General features: G+C 37.9%; 2 protein-coding genes across 2 annotated transcripts; both read right to left on the reverse strand.

The window, feature by feature from the left end:
• Positions 1 to 795: 795 nt before the first annotated feature.
• rab6bb (RAB6B, member RAS oncogene family b) lies at positions 796 to 7,558 on the reverse strand. Its single transcript, XM_055032668.1, has 8 exons — positions 7,319 to 7,558; positions 4,205 to 4,263; positions 3,739 to 3,792; positions 3,204 to 3,309; positions 2,987 to 3,098; positions 2,766 to 2,859; positions 2,324 to 2,390; positions 796 to 1,891 (listed from the first exon to the last, which is right to left on the reverse strand). The coding sequence occupies exons 1-8, from the start codon at positions 7,386 to 7,388 to the stop codon at positions 1,827 to 1,829; spliced, it is 627 nt and encodes a 208-aa protein (XP_054888643.1). The 5' UTR covers positions 7,389 to 7,558; the 3' UTR covers positions 796 to 1,826.
• Positions 7,559 to 9,524: 1,966 nt separating this feature from the next.
• espnlb (espin like b) lies at positions 9,525 to 13,406 on the reverse strand. Its single transcript, XM_055032724.1, has 6 exons — positions 13,334 to 13,406; positions 12,961 to 13,093; positions 12,445 to 12,563; positions 11,792 to 11,968; positions 10,757 to 11,111; positions 9,525 to 10,624 (listed from the first exon to the last, which is right to left on the reverse strand). The coding sequence occupies exons 1-6, from the start codon at positions 13,346 to 13,348 to the stop codon at positions 9,525 to 9,527; spliced, it is 1,899 nt and encodes a 632-aa protein (XP_054888699.1). The 5' UTR covers positions 13,349 to 13,406.
• Positions 13,407 to 14,711: the final 1,305 nt, after the last annotated feature.

A 14,711-nucleotide genomic window follows, 5' to 3' on the forward strand; every position in this document is an offset into this window, starting at 1 on the left:
CTGAAAAAAATAAACCAAACTAAATTGAATTTCAATGGAATGCATGAAACTGACATGAATCCAGTTGGATTTAATAGCTGTTCTTTGTTGAACTGAACTTTCCAGAAAACAAGACTATTAGATTAATTGGCTATTTTTAATTTCCTTTAGCTGAGTGTGTGGGGTTGCATAGTTTTTTTTTTTTTTGTTCTGGATGACTGTATGATGGATTGGTTTGTTCAGAGGTACCTCTTATCTAATGACCTCTTGACATTACCTGGGTTTCTGCAAGGATAAGCAGGCATAGACTATGGATGCACTGAACTGAACTGATATATATACAAGTTGAACTAAACTGAACTGAGTTTAACAAAAGAGGATTTATTAAGATTCCAATGAACTAAGGTGAACAGAACTGAATTGCATTGAATTGAGTGTATTAAAAGTATTTTGAAATGATTTCAATTAAACTTGAAAGTAACTGAATTGTAAACTAAAAGAGTACCAGTAATGAAAAGTACATTAAAGTATAATCTCTCACCAAAGCACGTAATTTTAGAATTGTTTTTTTTCTTTCAATAATACAAGCTCTTGCCTTCCAGTAGAAGGATCAGAAACTCAAAAACTAAATAGAGCAGTTTTAAATACTTTTTTTAACCGTCACCGTCAAAATGTCGGTTTTAGTTCATTTCTTTATATAGTCCTTGACAAATTTCTCCTAGGGGACATTAAAGTACATTCTATTCTATTCCATTTAACAAAATATGTCCCAAAAATATAAATAATAAAAAGAAAATACACCATTTTGCTACCAGGTGAATGTAGATGGTTAGGAGAGTGAAGCCCTTTAATCTGTAATTTATTAATCATTAAACATTATTACATTATTCATACTGGTGAACAAGGACCACTTCTACAGAGGGACGTTCACAACATACATATTACATTATTATATACAATGCAGTGCATTACAGTGGATTGTTATATGTGTATTACCAGGATGGGGGGACAGAGAAGCTGAGGGAGGAAAAGAGGAACAGTGGAGGGTACTTTGGAGGGACAGGGGGTTGTAACAGTAAGCTGTCTGTTTTATTAGCTCTTTTTTATTTTTTCTTACCACAGTACAGTTTGTTCTATAAAAGAGAAAGAGAGAGCAAAAGAGAGTGTGAAAGAATGAGATAGAGATAAAGAGAGAGAGAAAAAGAGAAAGAGTGCCACGTTTTCACAGCTACTGTTAGGTGAACCTATTGGTTGTTTGACCCCTGTGGGGAATATCAAATGAGAGATGTCTTGTTTTCATGAGATGCTATAGAGAGATGCTATAAAATATTCTAAGATGTTCTGAGTACTTCCAGAGCGCAGAGACCTTGGAGGGCAGGTCAAAGGTCAGATCAGCGTGCATGCGTGCTGCAGACATTCAGACGTGTTCGGCCATCAAAAGAAACGGCCGGCCCTCCGACGTTTTCCCCTTCCGTGTTTAGGCATCATTTTTGGTGCTTTCCCTTTTTATTTATAAAAAAATACAAAACATAACAGCGAAAAGAACTCTGTTGGTCGCCCCATTTTTCTTTTTGTTTTTCTTCCCACACTGTTTCTTCTTTAGTTGTTCTCTTCAACGCAACGTGTTTATTTATTTCTTTTTTCTTTCTCCGTCTCCAGTCTTACATATTGACAAAGTATACAATATCTTACAACTGAACAAGACTGAAAGATAACATTTGATTTGTCCAATCAGATACAAGGTCTGGCTCCTATATCCAATTAGAGAAGTCAACTGGAAGCTAGCCAGTATAAAGCAACACAACAAGCCTATGGTGTGAGGGGAGCCATCCAGAAACAGCTCTGCATTAACACGAACAGCCGCCCTCTGGGACGGTGGGCTCTGCTGGTTTGTCCAGCTTGATGTCAATCACTGGGAAGGTTCAGTTAAGAAAAACACATTGGTACTTCTAACATCAGTGTCAGAGCTATAATTCTTAGTGCATGTTCTTGTACAATAGAATGAAATGGTGAATGAACATAAATTGAACAGAGCTTCTATTTTAAACTCTATTTCGTCAATTAATTGACATTATTCTACAAGGGGCTCCTCCTCTCCTGCTGTCACTTTTCTGAAAGCCACTATGTGGTGCCAAAGCCCTGCATCAAAAACCTCTTCCTGGCTCTGTGCAATCCTTGCCACTTAGGCATAAATCGTTTAATGGCGGATGCTTCTGTACAGGCAGAAGGCTTGTCTGACTGATTGTGTTTTTGCCAGCAGCCACTAAAAGATTAAAAATAAGCTTGCCAGCTTCTCAGACACTTGGCTCTCAAAACGGCGGATCAGAAGAGCTGTAAAAGATACTGCCTTCGGGGTTTGCGTCGTCCAGATTTTCCATCCCAGGTAGGGCGGCTGCGACCCGACGAAACAGCTGGAAAGAGAAATAAAAATGTGAAAAAAAACATAAAAAATTATATATATATATATATATATATATATATATATATATATATATATATATATATATATATATATATATATATATGAACAAATACAAACACAACTAAAACAAATGTTGACTAGTCATTGTTGTTACAAAGGTAGATAGATTTTTATTGTCTGATATATCTTGTCCCTTATTTCGTTTTGACATAGATTTGTACGTACATCTTAATAGATTTTGAGAGATAAGATATTACTATTTACCATCAACTACAACTACATAAATATAATTGTCTTTGCCTGTGAATTTTCTTTAAAGTTAAACTTTAAATGCAGTAAGATATGGTGAAACTGCAAGGATCACCTGTTTGACATTGGAGCCTGTCTTGGCACTGGTCTCGATGAACATGACGTTCAACTCCTTGGCTCTCTGCTCTCCTTCCTCGATCGTGATTTGCCTGCGGGAAAATCCAGCCAGACTCGACATCTGAGGCTGATTCATTCAGTTCTGACGCGTTGCTTTCAACAGCCTTTTTTTTAAGCGGCAATTAAATGTTGGAGTTGATTACAAAACAGAGTGTTTACCTCTTCTCCTCCAGATCTGTCTTGTTGCCCACGAGCATGATGATTACATCGCTTCCTCTCTCCGTCCTGACGTCATCGATCCATTTGCAGGTCTGCTGGAACGAATTTACATCTGTGGAGATTAAAGCGTCAATTTAGGGATAGTGTCTTGCTGTGACGTTAAATACCAGCGTGCAAAACACTTAGTTATTTAAAAAAGGGATCAACGTGGGCTCACTTGTTATGTCATAGACAACCACTGCCACTGTAGAGTCCCGAATATAGCTGGGAATGAGGCTCCTGAAACGCTCCTGTCCAGCTGTGTCCCACAGCTGCAGCCTTACCTGAAAGTGAATACACACATACAAACTCACACACACTCTCAGCAGCTGTCTGTACATAAACTGTTAAATTTCACACAAGCTAAACACAAGTAAAGGCTTTTTTTCTGGGGGATAAGCCCATATCAGCTCGTGCAGGCTGGCAGGGGAGAATATCCCGCGACAGAAATAGCATTTGCACAAGTTAAAGAAGATGATCCATGACTATAGCTCATTGCAAGGGGGAAAAAATTGCTCCAAAGCTCTTAGTAGGAGAAATAACCTTCTGATAATCATGTTAGAGCATAAAGAGAGCAGCGATTAAGCAAATCAAATCAAAGATTAGTCAAAACACAGCGGAAGCTAGGACATTCAATGACATTGGCATATTAAAACCCTCAAAGTTTAATATTTCTACATGCAAGTTCCAACATAAATATCAGAATTTCCTACTGTCCGGTCTTCCAGGTACATGGTCTTGGAGAGGAAGTCAATTCCAATGGTTGCCTGTGAGAAAAGAAAGATTGAAAAACTGAGTTTTTTACACAATTTACTGCTCTAAGCAAAGGGATCAATGCATCTACAGAAATAATCAACCAAGCAAACAAAAAATTGATTTTGCCAAAAAAAAAAAACATCATAGTGCTATGATACAATTTAGTACATTTAGTTTTGTTATTATTAAAAAAAATTTTTAATATATTATGACAAACCTATTGAGTCACAATGCCATTGTCTAATATGATTCATTAGTTCACAGTTTACACTTTAGTTCAATAACACTTATTAGTGTTATTCCTGCATAAACAAATTTCCAATCATCAATAGTGAAGTGCACTTACTGTCCAGAGCTATACTCAATCAATACTTCCAAACAGGTTCACATGTTACTCTTGTGTGTTTCGGCTCTGAGCCTCACCTGATATGTGTTGTCAAAACTGTCATACATGAATCTGGTGATGAGAGATGTTTTCCCCACTGAAACCAAAACACACAGCAGTTGCTTTTGTTAGCTAAAACACTCAGTAAAATGTTTTATCAAACATTTAATGGCCTGCATGATATTGTACCAAAGTTGACATTTACAAATGTGAAATTGAAGATATTGAATACATTGTGCAGCTCTGGGGGAGACTGAGCAGGTCAGAGTAAATTGCCTTAAATAATTGACTGCCAAAGCAAGTACATAACATCAGCCAGATAGGTAGGAGTTAGTATATGGGCCACACAAATTATCCTATGGCAGACAGCCCTCCTGGGTAGGATACCTCCTACCCTTCTTTATTTCAACAAATGTACTTTATTTGGTTTTCTGCCCTTTATAGCATGCTGATATTTTAGTTCATTATTTGCTGCAGGTTTCTTATTCCATACTATTCTAAATATGGCCACAGACTAACACAATTCTTGAAATTATGCTTTTGTTTCTTGTTTTATTTTGCCATATGAATATTTTAAATAGCCCCCTTCAGGTCAGCCTTTTTAGAAACTTTCTGGAAGTACCCAACTGGCTGAGATCTTTTGTCTTCTTTCTGAAAAAAACAAACAAACATGCACACAGCAACCCACCCTACAAAGCGATAAAATGACAAATGCAAATGGTCAATATTCTAACAATGAAGAAAAACATTAAGTGAGGCAAACTGTTTGATTTCTGTAATTTTCTCCAACACACTTGAATTAAATGGCTCATTAGCATTTTAGGGCTGCAGAGGCCTGGTAATAACCCATTCGTTTGATTGTGTTGGAGAACGGAGGCACCTACAGGTTACTGCATGGTAGAGCTCAGGGACTGAACTTGGACATTTCTGCTTTAAGAAAAGGAATAAAACTGATAAAAAAATGTACTTGAATATTTGAAAAAATATATATAAGCGGTATACAAATAAACAAGGGAAGAACTACCTCTTAAAAATCATTTAACGGAGACATAGAATAAACACAACTACATGCTGCGTTGAAAATGTTACTCTGCATAAATCTGACAGCAAAATGATTGCTAATTGCAAGGCTTAGCACTCTATAAACAAAAGTTGATTTGGGCATTCAGCCTTACTGCATCCTTGCACAACAGCGCCAAAACACTGTCTCAAGGCTAATGGAAATTAGATTTCAAATTTACCTCTTCTTTGACATTTGAACAAATCATACTTGTAGTTACTTAACGCTCCTATCATCTAATTGTTTCTGAGACAGCATTTTATAAAAGAGTCAGGGGAGGAAACAAAATTAGGCCTGCATGATATTAGGAAAATGTGACACTGAAATATTATTGCTGACAATTATAACAACAATATTGATTGGAAGTAATCTACATTTTCCTTACTGCTCTCTGAGCATTGAAAGTCTATCTGAGTGGCAAAACACATAGGAAAGAAAAGTTTTGATGCACAACAAATAGCAAATATTGCATCCAAATTGTGCTTGCAATCTCTTTTTTTTTACTGATATTGCAATGATGATTGCTATTTGGTATGGTGCTGCTCTACTAGAATTTGTCATTTGAAACTCGATGTTGCCAAACAGATGAAGGATTGTAGTCAAGTCAGGTGGTAATGGAATCAGGGTTTCTGTAACATTTTACCAAGTGGCATCACAGATTTTCGTTGGACTGGAGTGTTTTATTATGGAGATCAAATAAAAAAACGTCTTTTATTGAACTTGTTTATAAAACTGAATTCCAGGAGTATGATTTCTGGATATGAACGAGAATTTTATTTTGTAACATGTCCTGAGATTACATTCGTTTTGAAGTAGCAATATATCAATCAAATAAGTGAACTCAAATGAACTAATCTCAATTAATCTTAATTAAGATATTTAGAAAAATAAATAAATGGACCAAAGTGGGCCTTCTGTTCTCCATGCTCATTTACATCAATCCCCGGGAAGATTTCATGTCGCATCTCCACGAGTGTCAATGGAAAGCATATATGTCCAGCAGGCCTCCTTAACACTCCAGCCTTGAAGCCTTATTGAAGCGAGAGACCACGACAGGCCTGTCTTCAGCACCATGGACAGCAAACATTGCAGTACAGGCCACACAAACACACACTCACACAGATGCTTTTAGTCGACACACACTCCCACAGAAATAAAACAGACACACATGCGCATACACACACACACACACTAAGACATCAGTGAAAATCACAGACCTACTGTAACATCAGAGTTGGTTATCCTTTTTTTATCATTGTGTTTTTATAGGACATTGACTTCTTTTCTTTTTTTCTTTTTTTTTTTGCGGCCACTTTTGGTGTCTAATATCTGAGCACGTCTTCAGGCACTAAACCTTTATTGATCTTCTTCTTGTGAATGTATCCCGTCGCATGAAATCACAGACCTTCTCACCCTAAATGAAAGGATTATTGATAACACAGTATAGTCTTTCAGCGATGTCAAACCTTTCTTGTTTCTCTGGGATCATTTATGGGACAGAGCAAGAGACTGCGTGCTTTGGAGATGCTACAGACATCGGCAGTCTAGGGTGTGTCCCGAACTGACACATGGGAGGCTGTTTGTTATCCCATCTAAAAACTAAAAAATACAGAAAACTGACCAAGGGGGAGATTTTGGAAATGTTTTTCTGCGCAGGAATCATGCGGGATGTCAGGAAAAATGGAATGGAGATTAAAAAATAAAAAGGGGGAAGATAAGGAAGATATTTCACGGTCACTGCAGCACATCAAAACATCCCCGTTCATTTCGCCTGCTGTGATACGAGTTAGGAGCATTTGCGACAACAAATGCTCCTCTCCAGTCACAATCACATTCCCTGAGGTATAAGTGGAATTTACGCATGCGGCTTTTTTTTTTCTCCTTCTTTTTGTCTTCCGTTAATCAAATTATCGTGGCCCCACTGATGCTGCCAGCACCAACATCGGCATCACATACACCCAGGCCAACGTCTGCTGGGTTCAATTGAACCTCTTTACGTGTCAAATATATACATAGATATGATTACGCATGTATTCTTCGTCATGCAACACACATGTTCGACGCCCAAACCTCTCACCGATCACTGACTCACCGCTTTGCTCTCCCAAAAACACGAGTTTAAATTTCCTCAGGGGATTCCCCAAATCTCCTCCGGCTGACATGGTGGCAGATAAAAAGGCCTAACTGAGATATAGTTTTTGTTTTCAAAATGTGTATTTTATGTAAATTGTTCTTCTTTATCGGCCTTGTTCTCTCTCTCTCTCTCTCTCTCTCTCTGCTGTGGGTGCGCAGGAGGATCCTCCTCTCCTCACAGAATGGTGGGAATGCAGCTCAGCGTCGTCCTGTCAGTTCAGGCAGCGTTTGCGCCTGCGCGACCTCTCCTCTTTCAAATCCCTCACCTTTCCTTTCGTACTCAGAAATGATTTTCCTTCCTCGAGACGGAAACGTAACGTACAGGCAGGGTGAAGGTTAAAATTAGGGCCTTGGAAACAAGGATCTTTAAGTGGACAGTAAGCACATTTTTGATTAAGACAACCTTTCTGTGCTAAAAAAAAAAAAATATATCGTTCTTTGTTGGTCTTGTGTCTTAAATCCTATTATTATATTATTATTTGCTATAATAATATAGAGTAATTATGGATTGTTTTCCTATGTTTTTTTTTTTTACTTTCTTAAGGCATAAAAAAGATGGGACAACGAATAAATAAATAAATTGTAGGTGATCAGTTGTATTTTTCTACAAATACAAAGTTGTTATTTGGACAATACATTACCAGCATTAATCTTTAGGGGTTTCATATCTTTCTATCTATCTATCTATCTATCTATCTATCTATCTATCTATCTATCTATCTATCTATCTATCTATCTATCTATCTATCTATCTATCTATCTATCTATCTATCTATCTATCTATCTATCTATCTATCTATCTATCTATCTATCTATCTATCTATCTATCTATCTATCTATCTATCTATCTATCTATCTATCTATCTATCTATCTATCTATCTATCTATCTATCTATCTATCTATCTATCTATCTATCTATCTATCTATCTATCTATCTATCTATCTATCTATCTATCTATCTATCTATCTATCTATCTATCTATCTATCTATCTATCTATCTATCTATCTATCTATCTATCTATCTATCTATCTATCTATCTATCTATCTATCTATCTATCTATATCTATCTATCTATCTATCTATCTATCTATCTATCTATCTATCTATCTATCTATCTATCTATCTATCTATCTATCTATCTATCTATCTATCTATCTATCTATCTATCTATCTATCTATCTATCTATCTATCTATCTATCTATCTATCTATCTATCTATCTATCTATCTATCTATCTATCTATCTATCTATCTATCTATCTATCTATCTATCTATCTATCTATCTATCTATCTATCTATCTATCTATCTATCTATCTATCTATCTATCTATCTATCTATCTATCTATCTATCTATCTATCTATCTATCTATCTATCTATCTATCTATCTATCTATCTATCTATCTATCTATCTATCTATCTATCTATCTATCTATCTATCTATCTATCTATCTATCTATCTATCTATCTATCTATCTATCTATCTATCTATCTATCTATCTATCTATCTATCTATCTATCTATCTATCTATCTATCTATCTATCTATCTATCTATCTATCTATCTATCTATCTATCTATCTATCTATCTATCTATCTATCTATCTATCTATCTATCTATCTATCTATCTATAAGAGTTCTCTAAAGTAGAAGTAGGAACTGGATATTCCTGAGTAGCTTTTTTGTTGGATTTGAATTTAAGAAATATTTATTAATAAATATATATTAATAAATATTTTTTTGCATTTACAGTCGGCCAATAATCATACTAGCCACCTGTATCAACAGTTGGCTAGTATGATTCACTGGTTTCCATTTTTGTGGTCTGTGTGCATAAAAATTGACATGAAATACAAGAAAATGGCTTTAGGAAAACTGTCCACTGCAGTGACCGCTGCATGAAAGGGTTGTGTTCAGCAAAACTGCAGTTGGAGACCTTGGACAGCTGTACACATTGAGTATATAAAAATCTAAACTTCAAATGCATTTTCTCTATTTGCAGAATTGGTGAAGGTTCTTCAAAATACTGAAGTTTTACAGTAACTTTTGTTTGCAATGACTGTTCATCAACAATGCTTTCTCAGTGTTTTATTTAGGATCCATCTCTTTTTTTAAATCAATATCATTTTGTCCCCCCCCAAAAAAAACTCATCAACTTTTAGCTCAGTGTTGAAAGTCAAACAGTTCCGCCTCTTTCTCTTTCCAGAAAGCAAAGCTGCGATTGATATATTTACATATATCTTCATTATTGAAACAGGAAACGTCTGTGTCACTGCCACTCTCCTCTGGAGTTGCATTTTGGACTATAACCTTAGGTACAGGTTTAAAGTCTGGCACCAATGACGATGGGCAGCGACACGTTGAGTCACCGAAGAATTGAGTTTTGAGATCTTCAAAGCCGTCGCTCCACTGCCGCCTCCCAGACTGAATTTCCTGGAGAACAGCCTTGTGGAAATCCCGCACCTTCTCCCAGGGGAAGAAGCTGACATGGTCAAAAACCTCAAAGCAGAGGAGATGTCTCATCTTCCTTTCCTCAGCAGACAGGTCTTGTTCCAAGATGTGGAAATAACCCAGCATGAAGAGGTCGAGGGTCAAGTTGTCGTGACTCATTGCAACTCCATCCATATCTGGCAGGAACTGCTCTGGGGAGTAGGTAACATGGGAGTGACATGAATTTTGGGATGAGACCAAATGGGATTTTGGAGTGCACTTTAACTCCAGCTTATTCCTCCAGGAGTTTACAATCTTGTCCACGGCACCTCGTTGTTGGCAGAACCGGAACATAGAGTGGGGGTTCTGTTTCAGCTGAGCTGTAGCCGCTTTCCCCGATGCTGCAAGTTTTTCTTGACTCTGTCTTGCTGCTTTCATTGAAATGGCATATGCAGACTTTTTCCAGTGACTCAGGAATAACACAACTATCCGCTCTTTCCTCAAGCTGGTGGTCTCCATCACAGCTCCACAGGTGTTAATGGTGCCATGACTAAGGTGTGTGTTCACATCATCACTGCTTCCTGCTGACGGTCCAATCCAATTCTTCCCCTTCAGTCGCTGTGCACCATGTACAACCCCAGCAAAGGGGTAAATGCTTCCAATCTGACCCTCAAAGTTGGACCTAAGGTTTTTTACTGACACACCAGACTGTTGGATCTCCCGCTCCACCTTCTCCCTCTTTTCTCTATTGCAGCTGCTGCTCTCCAAGCGATGGCTGAAAGCAGATGCCATCCCAATATGGGGTATCCTACATCCACCGGATGTCCCCGCAGATGCAGACTCCTTTTCTTGGCTATTTTGCATCAATCTTGAGTCCAAATCAATTTCAATTATGTTTTCCTGCAAACTCTTCATCCCTTCAACCATTCCTCCCACCAACCCCCACTCACTTTCTTTTCTCTGAGTTTTAGTCAGATTGGCCACCAGCAGAGACATGTTCTTGACAATCTCTGAGACACGATCACACCAGATGGGTAGAGTCAAGGGCATTTTCCCCTCAGAGTCCATTCTTTGTAGAATCTTCTTGTTGAGAGAAATATTGACGATAGGATCAGGTAAGATTGCCTTTAACTCCTCAGTTAGCCTGGTCAACTCTAATTCATAAGCCTGGCAACGTTTCTGCAGAGAAACAGACTCAATTTGCTGCTGCAAGTAAACCAGATCTTCCTCTTTTAGGAGTTCACCAAAGGGCCCTAAGATGGCATTGTGAGTCTGGGAGTATTTCCAGGAATCCAGTGGCATGTCGCCATTCAACATATTCTGTTAAAAAAAAACAACAAAGATAATTCACATTTCAGACGGATGATTTTTTTAAAAATAAAAATTTAGCATTTTGCACAAAAGTACAGAAGATAATAATAGGGGTTAACATCTGATGACATAGAATATGTAGAAAAAGTGTTGGATCAAATGTCCAAATCATTAAATTCAGGTGTTCTGTACACTGTTTTGTGAAAGAATGGGAGATCTGTGAATTTCAGTACTGAAAGACTGTGATAGGAAGCCACCAGTGCAATAAGTCCATAAAATGTCCTTCAAAGGGATCAAAAGCAACAGCAACTCATCCACAAAGGAAAACATAAAAAATCACAAAGAAGGTTGATAATCCCTTTGTGTAGAGTTTATAGAGTTTTGTGATTTTTTGCAAGCTTGATAGTTTCACACCTCCAAAGTTCGTGTGGTCTTCCAAATAGTAATTTTTCTGTAGTTTCTCTCAACGTTATCAAAACTGTACAGAAATCCATTGATACGTTTCAGTCAAAATGTATTTAAACATCACTTTCTCTGGGGTTGTTTGCATTAAAAAAAATGTCTCATCTTTCGAGGGTTGTCAAATTAAAAAGCATTTGTCATTTTGGACATTCAGATTGTTGATTGTTTTTTTTCTAAGACAGTGTGCTCTGTCTTTTTTTCCCTCACACAAAACAATGAAGGAGTACCTGTGCCTCCTCTACCTCTTCATCTTGCATCCTGACCTGGAGCTGCCGAACCATCACCTGCCGTTTCCATTCTGGTATGGGGCATCCAGTTTCATCGTGGGTTGGCACCAGGGAGTCAATGTCAGCCAAGATCATGTTGACACTTGGTACCTCCTCCTGCACCTCCTCTTGCACCTCCTCACCATCAAGCCACTATGGGTTTCCAATGACACAATGGTGACGCTTTAACATGCATGGATATTTAGCCAGGCATGTTAAGACATTATAAGCAGACAAAAAATAAGTACATAATTTTGAAAAAAAATTTTATGTTACTCCGATGGACTGGCGACCTGTCCAGTGTCGCCAGTTGATGCTGGAGATAGACACCAGTAACCCTTTTTTTATTATTTGCACAGCAACATTTATATTTTTGACAAACTGCAGTTTATCCGTTTGACTTAGTGTATTTTGCAGGCGCCTTTTAATCGTTAAAAAATGGAAGAGATGACCATTGTTATTAAAGGCTTTAATTTTCAAATAAATTGCTGAAGACTGTTTGTATTTTTGTAATTATATAGTTGCGATTCTTCTGGCAAGAGGATGTTTTTATTCAGGTCTGAAGTTTTAGGAGGGTGTAATGTTCACTTGGAAGACTGCACCACATGACTCACAGTTTGCCCGGTGAAGACTGCAGTTAAGCCGGCATGCTTCAGCGATTTAATAGGCTTCATCCGAGACATCGGCGTGAGGTCTCTCTCTGGAGGCCTCAGGTGATTGAAGGATGTCACCACTGTAAGCAAATACAACAAAGGTGAAAGGTCAAATCATATGGTTTTACAAAGATGGCTTAGAGACTGTGTGACGATCTGTTTTTAAATATGTGAATAACATATTTAAAAAAGATATAATTTCAAACTTCTTTTCATTGTTGTATCAAAATCTTATTTGAGTGGGAATAGTTGTCCTCTTGATAGATGCTCACAGCTGAACTGTGGATTTCTGTAACTTCTCCAGAGTTACTGAAGACCCGTTCTGCATCTTTGATTAATGCTTACCTTTCCCAGCCTTGAGTGGGTAACGATTTATTGGTATGTTTGGTCACATGCTATTCTCTTCCTGTCTTTTGAGCAGGTGAAACTTGTAGTTGTAATCTGGCAAAAGCTTGGACATGTGTCTGGCCTCATTACCTGAGGAGGCCAGTTGAACCTGCTGGATGGACCCGGTAGTGTGTTTTTTTGAGGAGGCAGCAGGGGTTGGAGCGGTGGAGGTCACAGGAAGCGGGGTGGGGTGGCGAGGCAGGGGGAGAACCTCCTTCACTGGCTGCTGGGGAGACACACAGCAGGCATGAACAATGCTCTAAAGGACAGCTGAACCAGTGTGCAGTTTTTGTTTCAACATGTTCTGCTTCCAAAATATTTCTTTGATGCTACCTTATTTGAGATTTATTCTTCAACACAACGTAGCAATTAGTGCCTACATCAAATACAACTATTTATCCTGTTCTTGAAGCATTTCATTTCCCTTCCTCTGGGGTGATTTTTATTTCAGATCAATGGTCACCTTATTATTCTCCATTCTTCTTCTCCTATCTTACACTCTGGCAAATCCAAGAAGGAGCAGCCCCTCTGTTGAAAAGACAAAAGAGACCAATAAAACAGGAAAATAAGGAAATACTGCACAAATGAGACACAGCTTCTCAACAATCAGCCAGGAGATCAATATTGTCTAGTAGCAAACACACGCTAAGGTAAAGACATAGGCTGTAGTGCTTGAAACTGAGACAGGAAGTGGTGAAACTGGAGCCGGGACAGTGGATGTATAGCAGCCCCCAGCAGAGTGCAGCAGAAAGCCTGTTGGAGCAACTGAGACACTGCTTTGAATACTGAATCCAAACATATTATCTGTTTCAAGAAATGTTTTGATTTATCCATATACTGAACTGCATTATTCTGGCAGCTGTATGTATCACAGTTCGTCCTTTGGATAATTTTTATTTATTTCTCAATCTAGAAATGATTTCTGCATTGAGAATCCTGTTTTACATAGATTAATAAAGCTGAGTAATTTGATAAATTAGAAAAACTACTTTACATATTTGTCTTAACCCTCTCAGGCTCAAATTACTTGCAAAGACTAGCTAAGTAGCACTGAGCTGCTGCAAATCTGCAACATCTGCCTGGAGAGGGTTAAAGAAACCTCTTTCAACGGCAACTTAGGTGACTATTTTTAGAAATGTCTCACCTTTAATTGATCCAAATTTCAAATAGATATTATAAACATTCCACTCAAAATTATAAGCAAATTTCTACTCATACTTACATTTTGCTCCCCTGGAGTGTAATAAGGACGCCAACAGCACGCAAAACTTAAACTAAGAAGAGAAACATTCAGCTGAAAACACAAGAGAAGAAAATGCACATGTCTCGCTCTTTGCCTTGTAGAAGCCAATAACCAATAAAGCCAGTGAGCAGCATCAACTGGATCCAAACCTCAGACAGGGGGGCCTTCTGAGTGTGCATAATTAAAGCAGTGGGATAGGATGACTGGCACCTGGAGGTATAGAAACGATAGCTCTGTGAATGTATGTGGGGGATAAAATACTGCAGAGTACTGAACACACACCATCAGGTGTAAGTGTGTGTGTGTTGTACATTATTAGTGCAGCATGCCTTTTAAAGGCGGTAGTATGTCTTTCCCAAGACTTGCAGTTGGTTTTGTGTCGATTTGGCGACCCCTACTGGCACTTGTCTGAGAATTACAAAGCTATGGGCACCATTTTGTGGGTCATGATAGAGATGAACTGCAGGACAGCAGTGCATCACCAGAAGTTATCTATTGGATACAAATATTTGTTATATTAATATTTATATCTGGCACATTTTCTAAGTAATATTGAGTCAGATTTTGACTAAACAAAATTACAAAATCATTGCAGATG

The sequence above is a fragment of the Poeciliopsis prolifica genome, unplaced genomic scaffold, assembly GCF_027474105.1.
Source record: "Poeciliopsis prolifica strain line A6 unplaced genomic scaffold, Auburn_PproV2 SCAFFOLD008, whole genome shotgun sequence".
Classification (NCBI taxonomy): Eukaryota; Metazoa; Chordata; class Actinopteri; order Cyprinodontiformes; family Poeciliidae; genus Poeciliopsis; species Poeciliopsis prolifica.

Coding starts and splice junctions, on each gene's coding strand:
- rab6bb (XM_055032668.1), bottom strand. CDS start 7,388: ATGTCAGCCGGAGGAGATTTGGGGAATCCCCTGAGGAAATTTAAACTC. Junction 4,264..7,318: donor GTTTTTGGGAGAGCAAAGCG/GTGAGTCAGTGA, acceptor TTTTGGTTTCAG/TGGGGAAAACATCTCTCATC. Junction 2,860..2,986: donor ACAGATCTGGAGGAGAAGAG/GTAAACACTCTG, acceptor ATTTTCCCGCAG/GCAAATCACGATCGAGGAAG.
- espnlb (XM_055032724.1), bottom strand. Junction 11,969..12,444: donor CAGTCTTCACCGGGCAAACT/GTGAGTCATGTG, acceptor CTTGATGGTGAG/GAGGTGCAAGAGGAGGTGCA. Junction 11,112..11,791: donor AAGAGGTAGAGGAGGCACAG/GTACTCCTTCAT, acceptor TTTTTTTAACAG/AATATGTTGAATGGCGACAT.